The sequence below is a fragment of the Caloenas nicobarica genome, chromosome 1 (assembly GCF_036013445.1).
Source record: "Caloenas nicobarica isolate bCalNic1 chromosome 1, bCalNic1.hap1, whole genome shotgun sequence".
NCBI lineage: Eukaryota > Metazoa > Chordata > Aves > Columbiformes > Columbidae > Caloenas > Caloenas nicobarica.
Window position 1 is genome coordinate 107,427,778 of NC_088245.1, and position 27,682 is coordinate 107,455,459.

Genomic DNA, 27,682 nt, shown 5'->3' on the forward strand with positions numbered 1-27,682 from the left:
AGCAAAGAATTGTTAGTATAGATAGGTGAGGCTGAAATGTCTACATTTTGTCCCTCCTAAAGGCCCATAGTGTCCCTGTATGAACTGGAGTCCTAACGCGTGACTTCGTACAGTTCTGGGAGAACAACCTTTTGCAGCTTTTAATACCCCTCTGTTACCGGCTTTCTCCATTACAAGTGGTTTGCAAAGAACCCACACTGAACCTGCTGGTGTGATAACCACACACGATGGCATGCTGACACCTGGGGCCACGGATGGCATGCACAAGAGGCTCCGCAGTTTCAGAACAGGAGAGGCCCGACCCGAAGCTACCCACAGCTTTGCGCTCCCGGAGGGACTCGGGCAGCAGCTCAGCAGCCCTACATCCTCCTGAGGACGGAGGAGCCGGCATGAAACCGAACCCACTTGCCCTCTGTCGGGCCTCGGCTAAGAGAGTGCGGCAGCGCCAAGGAACAAAGACGGCCACAGAAAAAGCCGGGACACCACCCGTAGCGCGAAAGCCGCTGCCCGTCATCACACCTCCGGCGCCGGGGACGAGACGGCGGCGCAGAGAGTGGCCGGGTGGCTGAAGGAGAGGGCGGCACCGCCGCCGCCCCCCCCGCTCCCGTTTGCCAGGCGCGCCCCCGTGCCCAACGCGCAGCCGCACTGGTTCAAAACGGTTTGTTGCGCACGTCGGAGAAGCCGCTTCCGTTTCCAACGCCGCATTCTGGCCACACCTGCCTGTGCCGGAGCCCCGGCTCGCTCCGCCGCCCTACCCGCCCGAGGAAGACCCCGCGCTCCGCCGCCTCAGCAAGACATGGCCGCCGAGGGTAAGGCTCCCGGCCGCCCCCGCCCCGCCGCTCCCCCGAGGGAGGGGAGACGGAACGGGTAGGGCCGCTGGCGCGCGGAGAACACTCCCTCATCGTTCGCAACGGCCCTAACGCTCTCCGCCGAGCCGGCCAAGCCACGCCCACCACGCCCGGCGCTATTCGCCGGTTCCGGCGCGCCGAGCGGCCGCCATTGGCTTGCGCTGCTGCCCGTCGCCGCGGCGTCAGTGGCAGTGGCGGGGGGGGGGGGGGGGCGGTTCGAGGCAGCGAGGACGCGCGGTTGGAGCCGCTGCGCGGGGTGCGGGCGGCGGGGCCGGCAGCCTTAACGGTTTCCGCGCGGAGCTGAGGGGGTGGGGGTGCCCGGGGCGGGCGGGACGTGCTGCGCTTCCCCGGGGAGCGCTCGGGGCTGGGTTTGCGGGCACCAGCGGGCTCCCGGGCTTTCCCCGGAGACGCGTATTCCCCAGGCGCCCCTGCAGCGTCACTCGTGGCACAGCTGTGGGCCAAAGGCAGGGGGGCGGCCGTGCGTGGCTGTGCCGCGGTTGAGCTGGAAGCAGGACTCTCCCAGTGAAGTTACTTCTCAGAAGAAGTAATGTGGCCGTGCCACAGCTTGGTTGCCTCATGGCGTAGGGCTAGACAGCTGCAGTTGCATGGTGTGCAGTGGGGAAAGCCTTTGTTTTTCCCAGTCTTCAAATGGTGGGTGAGCATAATGGGAAAACATTGGGAAAACTGCTGTGGAGCAGCGATGTCTCAGCCCTGGCAGGTGTTTGAGTGCTGCAGTTATGTGGAAACGAAACCTCAGTACCAACGGAGATGAGCAGTGCTCCTGAAGTGAGATGCATGACCTAATGATCTTTCTGAAGACATGAGGCGCCTTCTGTATCTTAGAGGTATATGGGCCTCATTTACATGGGATCAAACCAGTTATATTTCTGTCAGTTACATGCTAAGAATCACAGAATGTCCTGAGTTGGAAGGGACCCACAAAGATCATCAAGTCCAACTCCTGTCCCTGCACAGGACAACCCCACAGTTCACACCGTGTGTCTGAGGCCTTGTCCAGTCTCTTCTTGAACACTGCCAGGCTTGGGGCCGTGACACCTCCCTGGGGAGCCTGTTCCAGTGTCCACCACCCTCTGGGGGAAGAACCTTTTCCTAATGTCCAACCTAAACCTTCCGTGGCACATCCTCCTGCCATTGCCTCGGGTTCTGTCACTGGTCGCCAGAGAGGAGATCAGCGCCTGCACCGCCTCCTCCCCTTGTGAGGCAGCTGTAGCCCCACGAGGTCTCCCCTCAGTCTCCTCCAGGCTGAACAAACCAAGTAACTTTAGCTGCTCCTCATATGGCTTCCTCTCCAAACTCTTCACCAACTTAATAGCCCTCTTATGGATACTCTCTAGTAGCTTAATATCTTTTTTTTTTTTTTTTTTTTTTTAATCTTGTGGCACCCAGCACTGCACACAGAGTTCCAGGTGAGGCCACACCAGTGCAGAGCAGAGCGGGACAGTCACCTCTCTCGCCCGGCTGGCAGTGCTGTCCTTGATGCACCCAGGACACAGGTGGCCCTCTTGGCTGCCAGAGCACAACTGTTGGCTTTTATTCAACTCGCTGTTGACCAGAACCCCCAGATCCCTCTCTGTGGAGCTGCTTTCCAGCATCTCATCCCCCAGTCTGTATGTACGGCCAGGGTTGCCATGTCCCAGGTGCAAAATCTGGCACTTGCCCTTGTTGAACTTCATGTGGTTGGTAATTGCCCAGTTCTCCAATTTGTCCAGATCCCTCTGCAGGGCCTCTCTGCCCTTGCGAGCGTTGACAGCTCCTCCCAGTTTTGTGTCATCAGCAAACTTACTAAGTAATCCCTCAAGTCCTGATGCTAAGTCATTTATAAAGACATTGAAGAGTGCTGGCCCTAAGATGGATCCCTGTGGAACCCCACTAGTGACCAAAAGCTAGTGCTTCACCTTGTCCTTCCAAGGAATAATGTTTATACAGTCTCCTATCAGTTAAAACTCATTTAACTTGTCATTGCTGTCACAGACCTCTACCTACTGAAGAGGTTCCAGTGGTCTCTTGCTCAGATGCTAAATTTCCTTCTGTGACTTCATGGTTCAGGGAGGTTTTCTGGCTAAAAAAATTATTTCGTTTTTGAGGTGGTTAGGCTTTGGCCAGTTCGCTGTGCAATTATACAAGTGTCAGCGTGAAGTAAAGGAGTAGGATTGAGGTGTAGGAGGGTGGGAGCTTAGCAGACCTTATATACTCCCAATTAAGCAAATGTACAGGGTAATGCCTTGGGTGTCTGTTACTTCTCCTTTGTCCTCATTTTTTTTTTGTCTCCTGATTTGCTTTGTCGATAACTCGGTAATCTTAACAAATATTAAGACTGTTATAAATTCCTCAACAATACAAAGAGGTGCCATTAATATTCCTCAGTCAAAACGTGCAGTATGAGCTCAAATCTTATTAAATATCAGAGGCCTCTTTGTGAAGCTTGTTTTACTTGCAGTTTTGATCTTACTAGGATCTTGCTAATCCAAATATGAGACCTAAAGCCACGGGAAATATTTTTTCATTATTCTGCTTCTCACCATAGTATTTGGTTTGCATTTTCTCAATTTATGAACCTATTGTCTTAATCTGTTGCAAATTTCAGTCATGCAAAATCTGACTACAGCATTCTAAATTAGCTATTGTTTCAGTGTTCAGAGACAGTTGATAAGCATTTTATCTCTCATAGAGTATTCTGATGTTTCTGATCTATGACAGCTTATCTAGATTAAGGACAAAATTATAAGAAGTATGCTAAATTCAAGGGTGCAACTTGAGGTGGATAGTACTTAATTTTTCTGAGTGTAGTATTTAAGCATCGTTATAAAATCTAATTTGTCTTACACATATGTTGTACCTAGTAGTATTGAGATCCTGCTTGCACAAATACAGAGGTGTGTCTAACTGAATTCTTAGCAAATGAAGAAAGAAGACTGGATTTCTGTGAAAAGTTTTATTTTGTTTTAGAGATTTGGTAGGAGCCCCCAGAAACTCTGTAGTAGAGGTTGGGATAGGATTTAGTACTACTCAGTGCTTTCAGCTCTCTCATCCACCTTCCTTTACCATTCCATACCTCCATGGTTACCTACATTTCAGTTTCCCCAATAAGTGAGAGCATTCATCAGGTGATGTCGGCTCAGTACAAGCCTTTCCTTATCCCACTGTTTTATGTGATGTATTGAATTAGTAATGTACTGCGGCAAGAAAAGTAGTCTGTCAGCTTGTCTTCAGACTTCAGCCAGATGCAGTTGTATTTCTGTGCTTGTAGCTTTGATTATCATAGTATGCACAAATGTGGTTAAAACTCAGTTTTGTCTGCAATGAGCTAGAGTTAATATGCAAATAATTACTCGAAATTGTGATGAGATGATGCTGTCCCTGAAAGGCATCATGGCCCTTCTGCACTCTCCTTTGTGTTAGTTCCTTTTTGTGTGTGTGTACGTTAGCGTAAGTGTCAGACCATAAATAGAGCAAGATCTAGTTGTGGTTGAAGTTAATGCTACCTGGCTCTGCTTTTGTAATGTAGTTTAAGCCCAGGCGAGCTCCTTGATATATCCTTTATTTGTTTGGACAAGGTTACTTTGCTTTATTTACTTTGTTATGTAATTCATAGTTGCTACAGAGTTTTTATGTTTGTCTTTTCTTTTGAACTCTGGCTTTGAAAGAGTTCATGTTTGGAGTTTTGTGGGGTTTGTTTGCTAGTTCACTTGATCTTTATTGTCAAGATAGTTCCATCTCTAAATTATTTTATTGTTACCCCCTCCTCGCCCCTGAGTTTTCTTTATGTTGCAGTTTGATTCTATTTGTTTATTATTCTTATGTTTCACATTTTTCTTCTGTTATCAGCTATTTTCACCAAAGGTTTTGCTACTATACTACTTGTGGATAGGTGACTGAGCAGTAGTAAAAGGATAAGCAGTCATTTGGTTGCTGGAGTATGTTGATCAAATGACAAGAGTTTCCAAAGAAGAGAGAAAATTTTCAAGTCATAATAACTTGAAAATATATTTCTCTGTTCGTTATTGGAAATAAATTCTTTATGATGCTTGGTTTTACTTTTCTGCATAAAAAGCTGTAACTTGATGTAGTAACGTAACTTCTGGTTAGGAAAGCATTACATTTCGCATGTAAATCAGTGTGAAAGCTGGGCTCAAGTTTAAGTGCTTTTAACTTTATGCAAAGACCCGCTTCCTGATGATTTTGTGCAGAAGCCAAGAAGAGCTCCTGGTGAAAGAATTCTAAACAGTGAACATAAACAGCTTTTAAGTTAAAAACAGCACCACCAGTCTTGGTGTTCTAATTTGGTCATGTCATAGCACTGTTTTATCTATAACTATCTTGTTGTACAATGCATCTGTTATGAACATCTGCCTTATTATAGCATATCCTACTGCCTTACTGAAAATAGTAAGTCATAGCCTATACCGTATAAACCAGAGCATGCATTAAGTCTGAGAAGGAAATTAGTTTGGTGACGTTTTCTAATTTTAGATGGTTGTCACTTCAGTTTTCAAACAGAGCTTTTTCAAACAGTTCTCTTAAACTGATGGCTTGTTCTAATGATTGGATAAACCAGCCTATTTAGTAAGTCCTACTGTAATGCATAATTCACTTCACAGTAAAAGTATTTTTTGAAATATCTAAATGTAAAATATTCACCTAATAACACTTTTTAGATTAATAATTTCCTTTCACAACTTACTGGAAACATCTGAATATCTATATCATGGTATTTTATGTCGGTGGATTTAATTAATGCAATGAAATTATTAAATTGGCACAAGAAATGCAGTTGCATCTTCATTCAAGTCACAAGTAAAAAAATATCTTGATGGCTTCATTTTTATTTTTTTCAGGAACACAAATTAATCACAGAATCTGGCAGTTTGTGGTTTCTACTTGAGAAAGACAGATATGTATTTCATATTGTTTGGTGCTATATGTATGGCATTACATATCCCGGCTCATGTACGCTCAGCTAAACTCATTTTTGCTGGGCAGCTATGCCCCAGCTAGCTTTTTGGCCTCATTCACTAGTATAAACAAAGCTATTGAGTGCATGGTGATTGGTGGGTGTTTCTGAACAGACCCTCAATTTGGTGAAGTAGTCTTTCCAAATCTGATGACAGCCAAATCCAAAGCCTGCTGTATTATTTCTTCTGGATTAGATGGGAGTATTACCCAGACGGAGAATTTTATGATCTGTGTAATTCAGCTTCTTTCCCACCTTTTGGTCTCTTAAGAAACTGGAACAAGAGGGAAGAGAGCAGGATTTGGAGTGAATTGTTTGTATAAGAGTGAAGAACCACACCACTGTTCCATTCATACGGGCCTGATTCATCCCTGGAGCTCAGTCCATCCTGTGCACTGAACAGCATAGAGATCCTGCGGAAAATACGGCATGTGTTCATATAGTTAGTGTGTCATTATGCGTGTGTGCTGGCTGAATTTATTTCCGAATTTTAGTGGTTCACAGTGTGATTCCTTCCATTAATCTGTTTTATCAAGAATAAATTCCACTCCCTCCTCTACCCTCCCCAAAACACCAGATATAGCTGTAATAGCTATAATACAGTTACTCTGAAACTAGGGCATTTTTTCATGATGTAGTATGTTTAATTGGAAAAAATTTGGTACTGGAGATTTGCCATTCAGTGCACAGTATGTCATTGGGAGCCAGTGTTTGGTTTGATCTGAATACCAAATATGCAGTTAGGATTTATATGCTGATTTGTTTCAAGTGTAAATGTTTAAGCATTTCTTATCTGTGAAAGTAAAATTTCAAAAACAAATTAATATGTCTTGTCCTATTGGATGCTTGAATGTAAATAGTGGAGTTCTCAGAAGTGCTTGTTACTGACTTATAACTGTTCCTGTTGAAGCTGGACACTGTGGGAAGAGTTGGGTACTGAGCAGTTTCAGGAATCCTGCCAGCTAAGCAATAGTAAGCTGTTTCCCTTCTAGTGCATGTTCAAACCTCAATGGCTGTGTTTAAAAGTGACTTCACATTTAAATGCTAAAGTGAAACTGGTTTTAAATTAGCCTGTGATACAAATCAGATAATGCTAGATGTGATACAAGCACTACAGTTGTCATCTGATACGCCAAATTGTGTCCTGTTTCTCTTTCTATATATGCTAATAGATTATGTCTCTGTGAATGTTGAGGATGATGTTGAAGCTGTGATTATGGACCATGGAGAAAATGGACTGTCCGCAGAAAGCTGCATGTCAATGGGACAAAACTCTGAAGTAAACAGTGGTGTTCACCATGTGGCTCAAGTTGCTTATGGTAATTACCATTCATTTTTATTGTGATCTAACAGTTAATGGCTAGTTTTAATGCTGTATGTTCAGTGCTGCTGTCATTAATGCTTTCTGTATCACCCGTATCTTTAAAACATATTTTATTAGAAAGCTACTTTATAGAAATTGCTTGGCAATGCATTTAAAAAGATGGACCTGTTTAGTTATTACTAACCTGCTCAAATGTTATGTTTTAAAAAGACAATTTTTTACTTACTTATAAAGTATACCTAGGAATGAATTAGCAAGCAATTTGGAAAATAAATGTCATGAAAGAACCTAACACAAAAGATGAGGGTTTTTTTAGATAAACTGTCCAGTGTAATTTAGTGGAGCACTGGGAATTCTGATGTGTAATGATAGTAAGATGGTTGTTTAAGGTGGTAAATTATTAGCTGTAGGTAGCCTTTGGTGATTGTCTGTAATTCATTGTATTTGTTGTAGCATGCAAGATCAAGGTCTCTCAGAAACCTTACCCAATTCTCCATTGGCCCAGAAAAAAAATTAGTCATAGCTGTTATGAGCGTTTAGTAAGTCCAGTAGCAGTATTACCAAGTTAGCAAGGAAAATGAGTGTAATTAAATGATGGTACTGTCACAGAGGCACCCCAGACATCAATTTAGACAGATGATAAACTCCAAACCTCCAAACAGATCTGGGAAAGGAATCATAGAATCATTTGGGTTAGAAGAGACCTTAAAGATAACCTAAAGCCAAGCCCCCTGCCATGGGTACACCTTCCATTAGGCCAGGTTGCTCAAAGCTCTGCCCAACCTGGCTTCGAACACTTCCAGGGATGGGGCATCTGCAGGTTACCTGAGCAACCTGTTCCAGTGCCTTATGACCCCCATGGTGAAGAATTTCTTCCTTATCTCATCTAAATCTACCTTCTTTCAATTTAAAGCCACTACCCCTTGTCCTATCGCCACATGCCCTTGTAAAAAAGTTCCTCTCCAGCTTTCTTGTAGGCCCCTTTTAGATACTGGAAGGCTGCTGTAAGGTCTCCCTGGAGCCTTCTCCAGGCTGAACAACCCCAGCTCTCCCAGCCTGTCTTCATAGTGGAGGTGTTTCAGCCCTCTGATCATCTTCATGGCCCTCCTCTGGCCTCACTCAAACAGTCCCATGTCCTTCTTATGTTGCGGGCCCCAGAGCTGAATGCAAGAAAGGAAATTCTGGAGCTGGGTGAGAGGGTAGGTAGGTTTTAGTGTTCCACTAAGAGAACAAATACTAAGCAATGACATATGTATTTTTATTATTCAGTTATTGATTGTGATTTCGAAATGATACTAGCTACACCAAATCTACCATGGATCTTGCCTATGTAGCATCTGCAACTCTTCTACAGCATTTGCCTGGGCTCTTAATGCAAAGAACATTTTCTTTTTTTCTAGGTTATGATACTGAATATATTACTACTTTTCTGTTCTGCCTCTGGCCCTTCCTCTTCTAGTGCATAAAACAAAAGTGGTTGTATTTGCTTTTCAGTATTTCTCTTAGCTTGTCCCTGTCCTATTGGATTTGTTTTCTCCTCCTTCACTTCTGAGATATTGGTTCTTCTTTCTAGCTAGGCCATGAAATTAGTTCCATTATTTTGCAAAAGTACTAAGAGGTACCCTGGTAACTTTTCTCGTGTGACCACTTTTACTTGGGAGGAACTTACTGTAGATATCCACAAAACTTCCCCACAACACTTTTTCAGCCTGACCTGAGCTCTGAAAAGGTCCTTCACAGCAGATAGTATGGTGGAGACTTGGTCTTGCCTTTTTATGCTAGCTAAGTTTTTTTTTCTCCTAATTTCTTGGAAGCTGTTCAAGGCCTTGTTTAGCTTCTTAAACTTTATTTGTCTTTTAAATCTTCTCTTATCTGTATCTTGTTATCCATATAGTGCTTGGCTTGTCTATAGCTAAAATATACAAACCTCAAGAGGAAAGAGTTAGTTACTTTTTTTTTCTTCCCCTCTTAAGAGTGCTTTTGTTTCTTTTTAAAGAAACTGAGGACAGTTTGAGCTAGAAACCTGTAAATGATGGACAGGCAGATTTGGCAGTAGAGTTATGCTTTTTCTCTTAGCTCTGAAAATTCTTTAACATTCTTCAAAAGGTAGGCTTGGCAATTGTGTGGTCTTCAAAAGAATTGGGATGGAGGAGTGATCAACTGTAGTAATGGCTTTTTAACTGTGTGCCAGGCCTGCAGGTGAAGATGTGGAGGCATTTTCTGTGCCACTTGTGGATAGTTGGTGTTTGGTAGCTCCTCACCTACACTGGCTCAACAGAGGAGATCCCTGGAGCAGATCTGTTTTGTTGCACTGTGCTTCAGTTACAAAACTGGAGGGGATGCCATAAGTGTAGGGAAGGGACAGCTGAGGACTAAACAAATGGGAACTGTGTTTTACATTGCAGGTGTGTTGCCTGAATTTCAGTTAATTGGTTTTGTTGGGGTTTTGAATTCTGTGTCTTTGTACAATTAGAACTGGAAATGAGAACAGAGGATCAACAGTGAAAAGCAAAGCAAATGAAATAGAGCCTGGTGAGAGTTTAGAATAAAGAATATTAAATTTAATTTACCAATTTCGGATCTAAATGAATTGGATTTATAAGTGTTTAATAATATGCTAGTAAAGAAATTTCAGATAACTAAGGAGTTTGAAAGTTTAAAAAAGTGTGACTGTGCATGGTTTTTGTAGTGAAATGTTTAATTCAATAGGAAACCTGCTGATATGCTTTGATTTCTCTCTGCTTTTCCAGGAAGTGAAGGCTTATCAGTGCTATCTGAGCGAGTGGCATCACAAATGAGCCATTCTGCAAATATGCAGAGAGGAAATGGTCACAGCCCTGAAAAAATGGATTTTGTGTTTTCGCATAATAAAAGAAAACGACTTGCCCCTTCTCTAGTGGGACGGAATGTGGTATGTTTCGCCAAACAGTAGCCCTTTGTTTTGAAGCCAGTTTCAGTCTTACTGTGACTGTCATTTTTCCTTCACTTTTGTATACTTGTTTGATGACATCCCAGTGAAGAAGTGTGGGTAGGATATCCATGTAGTGCATGGAAGCTTCTAGCAAGCATAAAACCTTGCTGTGCTGGATACTGTATGTGCGTATAACAACAGCTAGTGTACAACAGAGAGTAATTTGTACTAACTTCCCATGTAGATGCTATTATTTTTTTCAGTAAAAATCTCTGTGCAATTTAGGATAATAAGAGTTGGAACTTAATGTTGAATAACAATTTACCTCCATGAACAATTCGCTCCAAAGACAGATTACATATAATTTTAACTTGAGGCAGTCACAAGCTTAGTTCATGTCAGCATGCAGAGGTTAATTCTTACATTCCAACAGTCAGGATGTCTTTGATGCTATAAAAGCAGCTTTACTCTGTTTAATTCTGCTTGTTGTAAAACAAACAAAACCAACACCCACCCACACACACACCCTCAACCTTCCTTTTTTTTAAAATAAGACCTGATTAAATATTATTTACTTAAAAAAAAATACCACTACCAACAAAAGACTTAGAAAATCTGTGAGGTGTGGTGGACAGGAACTGCTCCTCCAGTAAAAGAAAAATGTCACAATTGTCCAGGTGGTGGCACTGTTGATTCCTGTCTAAAAGCAGTTTTCAAGCTGTAAGAAAATTACATCTTTTAGCTTGTGAATAGACATTTTTAGAGCTTCTCTGTGCAGCCTTATACCCATTGAAATAAATACACATTTTTTTCAAATTGATTTATTTAAATTATTGTAAAATCTACATGGAGTCTCATAATTACATAAGCTTGGTTATATAGTACATATATAGTTAGATGAGAAAGTTCTGGCCTTAGAATAAGCAAATAAAAATACATATTATTATATGAATTTCTGTGAAGTTCATATTAAACGAGAATAAGATACTCTGAAACCAAAAGCGAGGTGAGTATTCGTATGACCTAACCACAGGCACATAAATGTGATTACTTTGTTAAGTTTTGTAGCCAGGGGAGGGAGTATAGCTATATCTGAAAGTGTTGGATTCCTGACAGTTTCTCTCTGTAGTTTATATTTTGAATTATTTAATTATTCAAAACATTAAAAGTTCTTTGTTATTTCCCAGATGAGAACCAGGGAAGGAGAATATGAAGATAGTGACAGTATCATTTATGAGTATGAACCAGAGTATGAATGTGTAAGTTAGTTTTCTTTTGTTTGGCTGACTTTGAAAAGCTGCTTTGGGGATGCATTATTTGGAGTAGACTAAAATAACACTGAGGTTTGAAGTTGGGATTTCTAGGTTTAACATGTTATTCTAAGCCTGTGTATATATTACTAGCTTACACTTTTTTTTTCCTTTTTTTTTTTTATAAATTATTATTTTAATGAAAAAGAGGAGTACTGTATCTGAAGCTTCCTACACTGGAGATCAGCAGAAAACTCTTATGGAGGTCCTCAGTTATTGCCAGGTATTTTTTTTCCTTTGTTTCTGAAATGGTATTTAAACAATTTTAGTTAAATTTCAGGAAGATCTGCAATCTATATTTTATAATCTGTGACTTCAGCCGTTCCGGTTATTTACTTGTTAGTTGCCTGCTTAACTTCAATATTTTCAATGAAAAAAACAGTCTACTTATTCTCTGAACTTTTCACACTGTAGCTGGCAAGAATACTTTTCAAATATTAAGCTTTAATACAAAATGTGAAGTCTAGGGATTCATTGGGAGGTGCTTCATAGTAATGGGAAAGACCTGCCTGTCATACACACAGCTTTTGAAGGTACATGAGGCTTGCCAAAAGTGTGCCAAAATCCTGGTAGTATTGTTTTGAAGAGTTCTTTGGTTTTGACTTTTGAAGCGGTGGCTGGCAAGATTGAAATTCATTGCACTGAAAATTAAAAGCATCTCATATTTATTCAGGTGAACATTTATGTGACTCTGGAGTCCCAGTACTCTGTAGAGTGAAAGAGATTCAGGCCATGCTTTAGGGAGGACAATTTGTGAATGGCTTGTAGCCAAGTGTTAATGTCTTGTGAGTCTCTTTAAGCATATACTCCCCAATGCTGTGGAAGAAAATTGGCTAAGATTGTGCGACTAATGTTCTTGTCGCTAGTCAGGGAACCTGTGCTGTAGCAAGTGGCAGTGATGAGAAGCTATAGCCTCTTTTGCTGCCTACTAGCCCCTTTCTGTCTCTGTCCCCCCACTGTTAGCCCCTCCCAGAGTAAATCTGCCCTAGGGCTACATGAAGCCTTTTAAAAATGCCTGTACTGTCCACAATGATTTAACATCTTTTAGTGCTTCCTCAAGATATTTCTAAATTTTGGGGAGATTTATAGATTCTTTTGTCCAAGGATTTTTTTTTTTTTTTTTTTAAGGATAGTTATCTTATTGAAACCTAACTGTTGGTTTTGATAAAATTGAAAATAATTTGAAATTCTATCTACTACAAATCCATCTAATGACTTTTTTTTTCTTAGCTGTATGTATTCTTAAACATTTTCTCTGCCTAGTTATGCTATAGGCTAACAAAAGAAATCGCTCTAGATAAAGACACATTTCCTCTTTTTAATTCATATAGCTATAATATCCTTGTGTGTTTTTTGCAGTAGTAACTGATGACAAGTGCCTCAGATGTGTTTTCAAGTTGGCAGTGTCCTTTCAATACTACATTAATATTCTGTTACCTAATTCCTTTATACTGTTATGGCATAAAGCGTATGTCTAAATTGCTGTGTAAGCATCATGTTTGAGTTGCTAAATCCTGGAAACACAGAAGAAGGAACTTTCTGTTTCACACAGTAACATATATTAATAACATATAGTAATACTTTGGACGCTTTATTTGGTTTTTATGTCTGAAAGTTTCGGCCTTTACAGCAGTACTTTTAAAAAGTTTATTCCTGATTGCTTTAGTTAGGCAAAACAAATTTTTAACATCTGAAAGAAAATTTGACCTTGGGGATTGACTGGAGATCAGAAACTTTCAATAAAACAAGAAGTTTTTTCAAATTCTTTATCTTTCATCCTCTAAATAAAATTATGGATGCAGTTGATTTCAGTGCCATGTTTGTTATGAAAAACGCGGCTATGTTGTGTTCTCCGTACATCATTTACCCCTTTCTCATTTTCACAGAATCACAGGTTGGTTGAGGTTGGAAGGTACCTCTGGAGGTTATTTTGTCCAACCTCCATACTCAAGCAGAGCTACCTAGAGTGAATTCCCAAGGACCATGTCCTGATGGCTTTTGAGTATCTCCAAGAAGGAAAACTGCACGACCTCCCTGGGCAACCTGTGCCAGGGCTTGGTCACCCTCACAGTGAAAAGGTGTTTCCTGATTTTCAGAGGGGACCTCCTGCTTTTCAGTTATTGCCCCTTGTCTCTGGTCCTGTCACTGGGCACCATTGGAAAGAGCATGGCTCTGTCTTCTTTGCACTGTCCATTCAGGTATTTGTATCCATTGAGGAGATCTGGCCCTGAGCTTTCTCTTGTCTAGGCTGAACAGTCCCAGCTCTCTCAGCCTTTCCTTGTAGGAGAGATGCTCCTGTCCCTTAATCATCTTCATGGCCCTTTGCTGGACTCTCTAGTATGTCCGTGTCTTTACTCAACTGGGTAGCCCAGAGCTGGACCCAGCACTCCAGGTGTAGCCTCACCAGTGCTGAGAAGAGGGGAACGATCACCTCCCTAGGCCTGCTGGCAATCATTTGTCTAACAGCCCGGAGTACCATTAGCCACCTTTGCGGCAAGCACACATTGCTGGCTCACATTCAACTTAGTGATCACCAGGACACCCAGCTCCTTTTCTGCCAAGCTGCTTTCCAGCTGGGTGGTGCCCAGCCTGTACTGGTGCCTAGCCTGTACTGGTGCCTGGGGTTGTTCCCCCTCAGGAGCAGGACTTTGCACTTCCCCTTGTTGTACTTCATGAGGTTCCTGTCAGCCTGTTTCTCATGCCTGTTGACATCCCTCTGGATGGCAGGATGACCCTCTGGTTTATCAGCCACTCCTGGCAGCCTTTTGTCATCTGAAAACTTGCTGAAGGTATGTTCTGCCATCATACAGATCGTTAATGAAGATATTAAATAGGATCAGACCCAGTATTGACCCCTGAAGTACTCCGCTAGTTACTTCTCTTCATCTAGACTTTCTGCTGTTGATCACCACTTCCTGGGCCCAGCCATTTGTCCAGTTTCCAATCCACTTCACTGTCTGCTCATCCAACCTGTACATCAGCGGCTTGTCTGTGAGGATCTTATGGAAGGCAGTGTTGAAGGCCTTCCTCAAATCCAGATGGGCAATATCCACTGCTCTCCTCTCACCTACCAGGCCAGTCATTTTATCATAGAAGTTTATAAAGTTGGTCAAACATGACTTCCCCTTAGTGAAGCCATGCTGTGACTACTCCTAGTGATTTTTTGTTTTGGTTTTTTTTTTTTTTTTTGGTCCTTCATCTGCCTGGAAATGATTTCCAGGATTAGCTGCTCTATCACATTCCCAGGGCCAGAGTTGAGGCTGCCTGGCCTGTAGTTCTCTGGGTCTTTCTCCTTGCTCTTCTTCAGCATAGGAGTTGTATCTGCTTGTGTGTAGTCTTTGGGCACTTCTCCCATTCACCTTGTTTGATCAAAGGTTATCAAGAGTGGCCTCGCTATGACATCAGCCAGCTCCCTCAGCACTCATGGGCGCATCCCATCAGGCCCCTTGGACTTAATTTGTGTCTGATTTGCTGGATTCCCTGACCAGATTTCTCTCCAGTGTCTGTCTTCCTTGTTCCAGCATTTCCCCTTGGTCTTAAAACCAGGGACTCCTGAAGGCCAGTCTTGCTAGTAATGGGTGAGGCAAAGGTGGCATTGACTGTGTCACCTGTGTCACCAGGTCCCCCATCTCATTCAGCAGTTGGCCCACATTTTCCTTACCCTTCCTTTTGTCACCTGTGTACTTACAGAAGCCCTTTTTGTTGTCTTTGGCATCCCTGGCCACATTCGATTCCAGTTGTGACTTCTTCTTTACAGATAGTATTTTTTCATTGGTGATATAGAAACCAGTATTTCAGTGGCTGCCTGTAAGCCTTTTACCTGTGGAAACTTGGAAACTTGAAAACTATAACTTCAAATAGCATAGCATAATACCTAACTTACTTTAGAGCTTGTCAGTAGCTTTTTAATGCAAAACAAAACATACCAAATAAGTAAAAATAAAACATCTGCTGGAAGCAGGTAGAACAGCCTTTAAGTGCCAGCCACATTAAAGTCACATTAGTAAGCTTCTCTGAGAATTCTTTGTACTGTAATATTTACCATTGTTATATGCATTTTCTATCTAAGTTGGTCTTTAATATGCTTATGGAATTTATATATTATCTACAGATCTTACTTGCTTTTAGGGAGGGAAATTTGCCCTTGATTTAATTTTTGATTCCTTCAGATTTAAATTGGGTTTTTGCAAAGCAATACTGTTTTCATCTTTGCTTTTGTTGTCAGGCCATGTATGATGCCATTCAGAAACTGGATAAAAAATTTGACTTGCTTCATTGGAAGGTCTCAGAAATGCAGCATACTCGTGTAAAGCCACTGTTGCTCAAACCTGTGAGTAGTAAAGGCCTATGACATTTTTCCCTTAATTCTTTCACTTCATCTGATGTTCATTTTTTAAAAAATCCTCTCCTTTCACTAAGATTAAAATTAGTAACAAAGTAGTAGACTTAAAGTCCATTTAAATTAAATTATTCTAGATTTCTTACTATATGCCAGCATCGGTCTCCTATGTTGTTATTAACTAGTTGTCACAGATTGGCCAGTGGCCTCCATCAAACTTGGGATGCTGTGATAGATGCTGTAAAATTCTGTTTGTATTGGAAAGAACAGAAATTAATTGTGTAGGTTAAGTCTTAAACTTGCATATGTTGGTGTTGCCACTTCATGAGATGTGTACTGTCCGTTGGTTTCTGCGGTTAGAAGAGAGTTTATGCATCACTCACACAGGCTGGTTCGCTGACTAACTGATTTTTAGATCTCAACAGTGTGTTGTCATATCCATTATGGTATAGAATTGTATTTACCCAATAAAACATCTTTTTTCAAAATTCTTAAGAAGGTTTGATATTGAGTACACACTGTCTATTTTTGTTCCTGTAGTAAATCCACCGTTAACTAAGGAGACAGAATATTAGTACTTGTAACTCTGCTCTTTAAAAGAAAAACATAACATATGATTTTTGAAGGTGGTTGTAAAATCCATGATGACCTTTCTTTGTCAGCAATACTGCAAAGGTTTTAATGTGGCAGAGGTGATCCTACTGTCAGGGGAAGTCAAGAAATCAGCAAGGCTATTTGCTTTAAGGGTGGGTAAGAATGATGACATTCTCGTGCATGTCAGTTATCAATAGGATACTAGGTTTTATTTGGGAATGCGTTTTTGTTGGCAACTCCAAGCTTGTACTGTCCACACATCCAAAAATATGAAATTCAGGGAACAGACTGGTCTACTGGTCTTATCAGCTACACTTGGACCCTGTGGCCTCTGCACTCTTACGCTCCCCTCTGATCATGTGGGATGGCAGCTGCTTTAATGTTCAGATTAAAAGTGACCTGCAGTGCTTTTTTTGAAGAAGGCTTTTATCACTATAAGGTGTAGGGAGGAAGCCAGCAAATGCAACCTGCTGACCATTTTCTTAAGTTCTGCTAGCACTTCATCTCTAAAATCATCAGGAATACTGCAGATATTTTTTATAGCTGTACCACTGTTGAATCTGTAGTGGGATAAGGATATAAATAAGGAAAAGTTTGTGGTAAAGGTGCTATTTTTTATTATATAACTCAAATAGCTGGAGAAATAGACAAACTTTAAGGCATGTAAGCCTTTTTTCGGGTCACAGATTTTTAAAGGTTATAAGGGTGGAATATAATCAGATCTCTGTAAACAAAAAAAACCCCAACCAACCAAACAAAAAACAATACAAAAACACCCACATGTGTCAGCTACGTTTGGTAGCTCCTCCTCAGTGACTTGTATTTTGAAAAAGAACACATGCTTGAGGGTGCCTCTGTTTCTTAATAAAAGTACTCCAACTGGTGGAAAGCATAGCCTGTCTCTCAGTTTGTCTGTCTTGGTCTCTTTGGGATCTTCCACTGTAGATGAGATCTGAATGTGTAATGTTTTCTGCTAGCAAGTAAAGAATGAAGAGGCAGCCAGGAGAGAAAGTCACTTGCTTTTTCTTGTTTAAAAGGAAGCTAGCATGGCAGTAGAGACAGCTGTTGAAAATTCAGCAGACTGGGTCAATGGCTGACGAATTTTAAATTATATTTTGACTATTCTTTTTTTTTAATAGAGCTGTTTTAAGAGCCTTTACAAAGCTGCCTTTCTCATTATGTATTTCTCTGACTTTTTAGAAAGCAATTGTACCAGCATCCCAGTTGGAAACTTGAGAAACTTTGAAGTTGACAAGTGTTGGAACTACAAGTGAGAATAAAAGAAAGTAGAGGGAAAGCTAAAAAGTAATAGCACGGGCTTCATGACAATGGTTACTTCAGTGAAGAGTCTGTTGCCATTAGCATAATTAGTAAAATCTAGTCTTCCTTGTTTGCAAGAGGAAAAAATGACCAGATATGTGTAATTTAACCTTCTATTTGTTTTCTGAATCACATTTGCAGAAACCAGTTGGATTTACATACAGAAGTTCCAGTCATTTGCCCCAAGGAAAAATAAGAGTACAAAAATCTATGGAGAGGGAATCAAGTCTTCATGTCTCTTCACCAGGGCAGGGAAGGCATAGCCCGGTCATAAGGGTTGCTTTACAAAATGGCCATGTTCAGGTCAATTCCAGCATGAAACATGCTCAACAGAGTTTTGAGCTTGAATTGCAGCACCCTGTTCGTAGGCAGAGCCCACCACTCCCCACTATAGTTTCTACGCGTTCATTACATTCATCATACATAGCATCTAACAGGATGCCCGACCTTTCTCCACAATCAAATTTTGTATCCGGCGTTGTGGAAAATACTGTCAACATTGTATCATCACCATTGGCATCCGCATCGATGCCAGCACCCTCTGATGTCAGTCTGGGAAATAATGCTGTGGTGATGAACTACAGAAATGAATCTGGGAGTGCGAACGTTAGTAAAGAGCTGCCATCTTCTCCAATCCCCATCAATCCTAGCTTTGGTGAGTTCCTTTGTAATAAATACTCAGAAAAAGAAAAAAAAAAAAAAGAAAAAACAAAAAACAAACAAAACACCCCAAACCTGCAGCTAGTATAAAAAAATGCCTCAAGAAATCTTTATAATTATTTAGTGAAGTGAAAGGAGCAGAACTGGCTGCCTTACAAGCATTTCTAGAATGGAATACTGTTTAAAACTCTTAAACAAAGGTCATAGGAATGTTTAATATGCCAGGGATCACTTAAAAACCTCTGCAGTATATATACAGTTGTATAGACTGCTGCAAGTTTTTGATTTACAGTACATGCTTTGAATTCTTTTAAGACTGGGCCCTCTTTTTCTTTCTTGGAAATCTTGATGTCAACTATTTTTAACCTGTGTATATGTCATAGGTAATGAATGCGTGCTATGCATATATTTAAAAAGATGAAAGAGATTGTCAGTAAAGCTAAGTGAGGCATGTGCCTGTATACATGATTTTGTTTAAGAGAGTAACTTACCTGATTTGCGTGAAGGAAATACCTGTTTTTTTTCTTATGGAGGATTTTATCAGTGAAGAATCATTTTTATCATCAACTCCTCCAGTGTTTGGTTTCTTTCAAAATAACTTAATTCCACAGAAAATGAAGAATTCCATAGATCATTGTGTTATGATAAACAAGCACATATAAAATAGCATCATGTTTTAAAAATGAATGCATTTCTTTCTTAAGTGTAAATCCCTTGAGTCATGTGGAAGGCTGGGCTATGAGGTTTTGGTTGCTTTTGGTCTAAAAAATAAGTTCATACAGCTCGAGCTGCACAAATAGTAGGTCAAATCTTTTGATACCTATCTGCAAATTTGTAGTATATAAATAATTTTGTAGTATATATAACAGTGTATAATTTATCAGTACTGTGTATGGATATGCCATTCTTCGTGGGTCATTGTCTTGAAACCATACATGGTATCTGCACATGTGCAAAACAGGCCAGTCTGAACATTTTGGACTCCTTAATGTTTAATGTATTTTAAAGTTGCTTTTTGAAGAGCAAAGGTGGCTAATACATAGTAAAATTAGCTATAGTAGAAAACATAACCAGACAGTACCATAGAGGTCAAGAGAGAGAGTTTGAAAAAGTGTTCCTTTTTTTAACAACTTGCTTGGGTTTTTAAATTTTTTTCTTCAAATGTTTTTGTTTTACAAAAGAGTTTGTTGGTGACCCAGTGAGAAACGTAAAAGTTCTTGGAAACTATTTGATGAAAGCTCGGCAAAAGACTAAACCAAAGTACGCAGCACGCTACTTAGTTCGTGTCTTGTTCCCCAAGGAAACATTATTGTGCAGCGTTATGGGAGTGAGTGCACGAGGGCGCAGAATGTTGGATCCAAACAAAATTGCTGCAATAAGAGGTATGCTACCTTTCAAAGTGCACAGATTTACTTCTTTAATACTTGACAAGTTTTTAACTTGCAAGGAGTCCTTTTCTGCGTGTGTCTGCTAATTGTTGTCTAGCAACTAGTGAACTGATAAATGCAGTACTGGGTGTGCTCCGCTCTGCTGTGTCTTCGTTTTGAAATTCCTACTTTGTAATTCTCTGTGTTGCTTTTTCTTCAATGTGGATTAAAAAAAAAAAAATCTGATTACTCCTAGTTTTGTGTACTTCATGTTCATCAGTCATTCTGAATTTTTCATTACAACTTTGTGGGTTTTGTGGGGATTTTTTGGTTGCTTGGTTTATTTCTTATTTTATTTGGGTTTTAGCCATGGTACACCCAGGACAAATGCTAACTGGTGATTCTTAAATATTCTTCTTTCTTTTAAGTTCACTGCTTTTGTTTGTTTGAGAAATGGTGAATATGGAGAGGGCATTTACACAGATCACATGGCATGTATGTGTGAAGCTATGTTTCTCCTTCTTGTTTTAAAAGATGGGAGACTAAGCCATGTGAAGTAGTTACAGCATCAGCATTACCTTGTCACTAGTTCTTGTGGGGTTTCTGTTGTTGTTGTGTGGTTTGTTTTTTGGTTTGTGGTTTTCTGGGGGGTTTTTAGCTGGTTTTTTTCTTTCTTTTTTTAAGTTAGTGTGCTAAATCACACCTTTCCCCTAATTCTACCTGGAAAAGCTTGATAATAAAAGCACTATTCACAATACCTCAAAAAAGTATCACTGCACATCTTAAATTCATAGTGATGCTTAGCTTCAAAACCTGAGTTTACTATTTCTCTTTAGTTTAAAGGTGGAAATCTAAAGCTTCTAAGTGGAGAACAGTAAATGTGAAGCATTTCTTAGCTCTCTCTCTTTCTAAAATGGAGTAATTTTTAATAACGCTTTCTGTCATGAAGCTTAAAAAAACTTTCTGTGTTTCATATGCAGAATTTCTTGCAACTAACTTTCCAACCTATGATTTGAGTGAGCATGGAAAAGACTGGAAAACCTGTATCACAAATGTCAATGCTATGATCCGCTGTTTACGCTCTGAAACAAAAATAAACCCAGTAAGTTGTCTCAGGGTGATAATTTATTAAGTACTAAGTTTGTGCTTCTTTCTCAAATTAATTGTTTGAACTTCTCATTATATGAGTCTTCTAATTCAAAATTCCTTGGGTACTGTCTTTGCATTGCTCAGCATAGGCCTGCTGACTGCAGCACTAATTCCATGTGGGGAATACTGGAAGCATATTCCTATCTCTTGCTCTTCCTGATCCTGTGTCCAGTATTCAGTTAAGAGATGTATAAGCATAGGATTCTAGAAGGAAAGCACTGTAAATGTTACCCAGAAGTAGTGTCAGATTTGATTGTGAGCTTCAGCGTGTAGCTGCTAGCACTGTTTTCACAGGCTTTCCTTCAGATAAATCCAGCCATCCATTTCAACTTTATATTGACTGAAACATCACTTGTAACTCCGTTTATCTCTGCTTCTAAAATGCTTTGTGCAATTGTGTGAATATTTAGTATCTGTATCACCTGTGGTTTTCCTGATTGAAATGGAGGAGTAGCTATATTGTAAATATCTGGAATCTAATTTATACTAAATGGGAAATGAAGCGGAACACTAATTAGAAAACTGGTAGTCTTTTCCCAGTGCATGGGCTAACCTCATTTAATGTTTCAGGGGACAGCTGAAGGGAAAGAAAAAGTGGCCAACATGCCAGATACATCTCATTGTGTAGATTTAAATTATAATGAAGATAGTGAAGGCAATTCTCAAAACTCTCAGAAAATGGCCAGCTCCACAGCTGACACATTGCAGAATTCAGGATCGGATAAGTTTCCAGAAGCTTTTCGCACACCTTCGGTCAAGAAACTTCAGTCTTCAGAACCTATGGGTAAACTATGATATTTTCATCCTCTGGATTTGTGTGTTACATTTTAAATGGTCAATGAGATGCAGAAGATGCTACTGTAGGTGAAATTGTGTAGAAAAGAGATTCAGTGAACTATGCAACTCTCGTTTCCCTCTTGAGGCAGTCATTTAGTGTATATATAGTAAGTCTTCATGGGAGCAAACAAGAACATCGTCTGGCTAACAGAACATATGTTTGCATCTACTGATGTTCCATAATGCATATCCACTGTAAGACTGGAAAGTTCAGCTGTGAGATATTCTGTCCAGTTTCTCTGAATAATTATTTTTTAATAATTATTTTGCAGTTGCCCTGGGTTTTTTGTATTTGGTAGATATTCTACCTTAATGCAGTAGGCTAGCTCAGAATATCTGTTGAATGGTATTGCAATTTCAGAAGAAAAGCACACCTTTCTGTAAAACTGACAATTTAGGACAATAAAAAATTTAAAGCAGCCTTTTTATTTTTTTAAGTAATGAAAATGCACAAAATATAAATGCATTGTTAAAAATTCCATGTAGAGAATGTGATGCCTCTAGAGAGCTTCAAGGGAAATGAGCTGAGATTAATTGCCCTTGGAAATAATTTATTTGATTAGAATCACTTTGGGGCTCTATGAGATCTGCTCCTGCACCCAAGATTTGTTAGTCTGATCCCACAGACCTTCTCAGTTAGTATACATTTTGCATTTTTTAAATGTTTGCAGTGGAGTCAGGTTGAAGTAATTTAAAAAAATTCACTCTTTTTCAGCTTCCACTTACAGGATCTAAGTGCCATTGAAATAGCAGAAGTTCTATTTACTTACGTAATTGGAATAGCATCATCTTTCCACATGAGATGAAAACAATTTAGAAAGCAATCATTAATAATGCAGGTTACATTGTTAGCATTGCTGAAAGCATACCAGAAGTGCTGTTACATCGTTGTAAAACAGGCAGGGTTTTCTCACCACTTGGACATTTGTCTGCAATATGTTCCATTTTAGTCTTAGCTGTAGCAGTATGGTTTAGCTCTGACCTTTCCAAGCAAGTGCAGTGGTTTTGGGAAGAACTTTTTGCATCCTAGTTTTAGTGTAATACGACCACTTTGAAGCATGGTCAGTATTGGAAAAGTAAAATCTCTGTCCCTCTCTGACATCCCTTCTAGAACTTCTTGGAAGCCCATGGCGCAACGTTCAATTACCGTTTTCAGTCATTTATGTAGCTAAGGGGAAGTCTCGGCCAGAGTTGTCAGCTCGCTACCTAATTCGTCACATGTTCCCTGAAGATGTGCTGGTAAAAAGCAATGTATATGGTAATCTTGAACGTGGCATGAGCCCACTGGACTGCAACAGAATTAATGCTCTCAGAGGTAAGAAAGAAAGTCTCTGTTCAAATGATAATGTGGGGAAGTTAACAGGAATGATTAACTTTGTATCCTATGAACAAACCATGGAGCTTCAAAAATAAGTCTGTGAAATCTTCTGACAGGTATTAGTGCAAGCAGTGGAACGAGTTGAGAGAAAGTAGATGAGGTTATATTTAAGCAACTCAAGGAAGTCTCCAGATCACAAACCTGGCTAATATGAGGAAACTCAGTCTCCATGGCATCTGCTTGGAAGGACAACACAGTGGGAGATGTCCCAGAGGATTCTGGAGGGTGTTGGGGATAATTTTGTGATACAGGGGCTAGGTAGGCCAACCAGAGGTAATGCACAGCAGGTTGTGGTGCTCTTCACAGAAGGGGTTGGGGCTTGTGGAGACTATGAAATAATGGACCTCCAGATCTTAAGTAGGGTTAAAAAAGTCTGACAGTACAGACGCTGTAGCTTGGAAGAGACAGCTTTGGCTTATTCTGGAAACTGATAGGTGGGAGCTTGTGAGAGACAGCTCTGAAGAGGAGGGAAGCTCAGGAAAGTTGGCAGGTCCTAAAGGACAGCCTTCTGCAAGCACAAGAGAATCCATCCTGATACTTAGGAGAACTGGTAGCATTATGAGGAGGCACGTTTGGCTAAGCAGGGAATCCACTATTGAGCTCCCATGCAAAAAAAGCAGTATATAGAGAATGGAAGCAAGGACACCTTACTTACTGGGCTGGATCCCAGGCTGCAGGCAGCATAATTGTGGAGTGCCTTCAACATTTCCCAACACCACTGGCTTGATGTAGGGTTTTACTTCCTCCTGTGTCCTAATGAAATCACTATGGGACAGTGCTCATTGGGTTAGTAAGGTTGCATATTTGACTAGTTAGTCTCATCTGGATGACACTCTTAGTCATAGGATTTAGTTTTAGGTAGTCCTGTGAGGAGCAGGGAGTTGGACTCGATAATTCTTATAGGTCCCTTCAGACTTGAGATATTCTACAATTCATCACACTTTTTCTTCAGCGTGCATTTCCTAACCAATCTTGAAACTGATTCTCTTCTATGTCTGGGGTACAGGGAGGTTTAAAGGGTTGTTAAGATTTGGGCAGTGCAGCCTACAGCTCCACAAGTGTGGCAAGATTGTCTTCGAGGATACAGCAGTAGTGCCAAATAAAATGGAGGTGGGACTTGCCCTCTCTGGAGTGATGTCTGGGCATGGCTTGAGGGACAGTGCATGCCAGAAACCATTCCCAGTATGGCAAAACTATATATAAAAGTGTGCTTCCCCACTCTGTACATATTCTTTCACCTGGGAAGCCTGGGAAACTTTGTCACTTCAAGCACCTCAGCTTACTCCCGTAGTACACATATTATTAACTGTGTCTTGGGGCTGCAGAAACATAATGTAGGCTCCAGAGCAGATGAAAGACAAAGTCCCCTGTGTTGTGGTTGCAGCCAGGCTGTGTCACTTGGCTCTGGGGCCAGAGGGCAGTCCTTGGCCCTGTTTTCTTTAACATTATAACATAGCCTGGTTGGATAGCAGCATCTACTCCCTGAGTGTAACCCTGCAGAGCAGGAAGGGACCCTGCGTAGCCTTGCTATATATAGTCCCAACAATTGGTCAAATTATGTGAAAGAAAAGGCATAATTGAAAAGCTGTTTCATGGGCCATATAGAAAGGCTCTGTGGGCCTGGTAGTGGGAGTTCTTGTTCTGTGTTGTAGCTCTGAGGCCAAGCACTTTCTTAAATTTGCTGTCAGGGATGAAGAGGAAGAGAGTCTGGCTGCTGCTTGTGTATCCTTTGTCAGCATAGTTTATTACCGGAGCATCCTGGGAATGAAATAATGTAAGGTGCTCTCACTCGCCCCCTGACTCTCCCTGGAGCAGGGTAAACTACAAGAGCACAAGTTTTTCCTTCTGTTACTTTCTTCCTTCAGACCCATGCTTTTCTGGCAAAATAAGTTTCCAGGTTTGGAACTACAAGTTAAAGTAGCAACTGTAAACAATGATGCTATATTAGATTTTTACTTGCTAGTGTATCTGAGAGCATTGGAAGAACAAAACTGACATAATATCAACTAGATATACCTTTCATTCTACTAAGGTAAATCTAGATGTTAATCAGAGAAGTAGAAATAGTATTGCCTTTGATTTGAAATTACAGCTTAGAATTCCTTTTCAGTGCTTATTTAAATCTTTTAGGGACTTGCTTAGAGAAAACAGCATTTAGTTCAGCTAAGTTCAGAAGGACAATCCTTCCTCGGTAATTTAAAAAAAAGAAAAAAAATTAAAACCTGGTTTTAAAACTACTCATTTTACTTGTTGAAGAGGAGAAAGATACTGTAGTCTTTCCGCATTTATCCCATTGGTACCGAACTCAAGCATTTGTTTACTGATCTTGTTGCAGTATGGTAAGGATCAAGCTCTTGCCGTTCTTCTGTCACTGTTGTTCCTCTACAGCTGTGTTATGTTGAATTGCTGTGTTTCATTGTAGTGAATATTGTTGTCAGAGATGGTGTGAAGGAGGGATTGGTCCTGCCAAATACTGGTCATTGTGAAATGGAGCCTGAGATTTCTTTGCTCTGGTTGACCGATTAGAAGCTGAAGTTATTCAGCACATCAAGGGATCCAACCCACCTACGTGGTTATGTGTTTTCATGCTTTCTTTGCATGTTTTGGTTTTATGCTTAGACCTTTTGTTACTCCTTTTCAAATTAAACAGAAAGAAGAGGAAAAAATATCTACCCTCTAGCTTTGCTGTTCAAGCCTTGTAATATGCCTAGCTGTCCTGTTTTGGTAGCATGCATTTGTTTTCGCTTAATTACATCCAAAAAGAGTATATAACTTGCATAAATAGCTGATAACTTACTATTATGTCCTTGTTTATTTTTAGACTTTCTTCAAGAAAATTATCCATCCTTTGATCTAAAGGAAACTGGATATGATTGGAAGGCATGCGTAGCTGCCATGAACGGCACAATCCGCAGTCTCAGACATGACCATAAAAAGTCTACAATTGGAATCCGCCCGAAAGTCTTGGCTGTGCCACCACTGAGTGTAAAGAGTCCTCCACAGAGTCCCACTTCAGTAAAGCCAGTTGAAAGTGACACTATCAATCTCACAGACTGAAGCTCTCTAACATCTGTCTCAAATCTTAACTTAGCAGGTTTTTATAAATCCCATGTAGAAGCCTATTACGTTGAGTTGTCCTGTTACACTGAGTTGTCGACAGCACTAAATAGTATTATTTCATGAGACCAAAGTTAGCAGAAGACTTGGGAACCCTAACTCCTTGTATAAGTAGTATTTGTGCTCCTCAGAAATTACTTCCACTGTTCCCTGTAGCATTTGCAACATGCTGTCCCCTAAAAGCACCTTCTCACATTTCATTGATTCTGACAGATTAATCTGGTTAGCAAAGGTGCACTGCGCATGAGTTCAGCACAAGCAGATAGAAATGTGGAGAGGAAATATTGTCCTCCTTGGAGGAAGACTTGTAGCCAAGTAAATAGTCTCATTATGTGTGAAGAATGAAATTTGCTTTGATAATTGCATATTTTAAACAGAAATATCTAATGTGGAAAAGAAAAAAAAATTGCATCTAGCTAACTTGTTATGTCTCTCTCTCACTTTTTTTGCCTCCTACAGCAGTCTGTTGTAGGATCAGGAAAGAGGCAGACAACAATGTGAGTACAGTAGGTAATATTTTCTTTGTTCTGATTTAGCTCTGCAAAAGCACAAAAAAAGCATCCAGAAGAAGCAGTCCAATAGTTGGTCTTTTTTTTTTCTTGGTGAAAATTAAAGAAAATATTTCTTCAGGGGCTTAGGCTGCTGTTCAGTGGCATATGTCTCATCTACTTGTGTGGATGTCCACAAGATGGAAATCAGGATTTGGATCGTGATTCAGATTTGAGAAATAATTTCCATCAGCTTCAAGTCAACTGGTCCTTCAGTTAAAACTGAGTACACATGCTGGACTTGCCCCTTGGTTTCATTTGTAAGTTGAAATTCAAGAACAATCACTGTACAGAAGTTAATGGCTTTTTTGCTGGGTGAATTCTTTGTTGTTTGGGGGTTTTTTTGGTTGTGGGGGTTTTTTGTTTGTCTTTTTGTTTGGTTGGTTTTATTTTTGTTTATGTTTTATTTCTGTTACTTGTGTTTCCACACGGTTCTCTCACTATCTGCATATTGGCTAACTGGTGCCTGAGCTTGCCTTGCCACTTGCATTATGTCTGAGTGTAGTCTCACACGTCCAGCTTTTTAACAGAAAAAAGCTGCTCAGAAGCCTGACGCAGGGAACCAGTTTCACATCTGAGAGTTGATGCAAGTGTGGCTTCCAAAATTATGCCTGTGTACATAGCAGAACAAGATTTAACTAAAGATTTAACTAAGTCTGTCCTCTCCAAGGCAAAGGTTTCATGGTTTGTTTGGTTTTGGTTTTTTTGGTGTGTGTGGTTTTTTGGTGGTGTTTTTTTTTTTTTTTAGCAATAGTGAGATTACTTGTTGTCACTTCTATTTGTAACAAACTGGCAGTATTTATTATATGCATTATAGGATTGGCTTTTTTACTGCAAGTTAGGATATGCAATGGCCTTATCAAATCTGAAATTAGTAATTTAAGTTTCCTCTACAACCTCCTTGCAGAAGCCTTCTGTAGGATTTAAGAAATAGGCTGAATTTCTGATTTTTTTTTTTTTTTTTTTTTTTTTTAAAGGGTAGAAATGTTGTACTGCAAATTTGGTTGT

The 27,682-nt window shown here is 40.4% G+C and overlaps 1 protein-coding gene across 1 annotated transcript; it reads left to right on the forward strand.

Moving 5' to 3' along the window:
* Window positions 1-713: 713 nt before the first annotated feature.
* BEND2 (BEN domain containing 2) lies at window positions 714-27,682 on the forward strand. The gene is made up of 12 exons (XM_065652600.1): window positions 714-809; window positions 6,993-7,139; window positions 9,895-10,055; window positions 11,243-11,314; window positions 11,514-11,588; window positions 15,591-15,695; window positions 17,760-18,273; window positions 19,460-19,660; window positions 20,626-20,747; window positions 21,365-21,578; window positions 22,743-22,946; window positions 25,831-27,682. The coding sequence occupies exons 1-12, from the start codon at window positions 797-799 to the stop codon at window positions 26,064-26,066; spliced, it is 2,064 nt and encodes a 687-aa protein (XP_065508672.1). The 5' UTR covers window positions 714-796; the 3' UTR covers window positions 26,067-27,682.

Excerpts from the sequence above, each read along its gene's own strand:
- BEND2 (XM_065652600.1), top strand. Across the intron at positions 15,696-17,759 it reads AGCCACTGTTGCTCAAACCT|AAACCAGTTGGATTTACATA; the intron begins GTGAGTAGTAAA and ends TCACATTTGCAG. Across the intron at positions 18,274-19,459 it reads CCCCATCAATCCTAGCTTTG|AGTTTGTTGGTGACCCAGTG; the intron begins GTGAGTTCCTTT and ends GTTTTACAAAAG.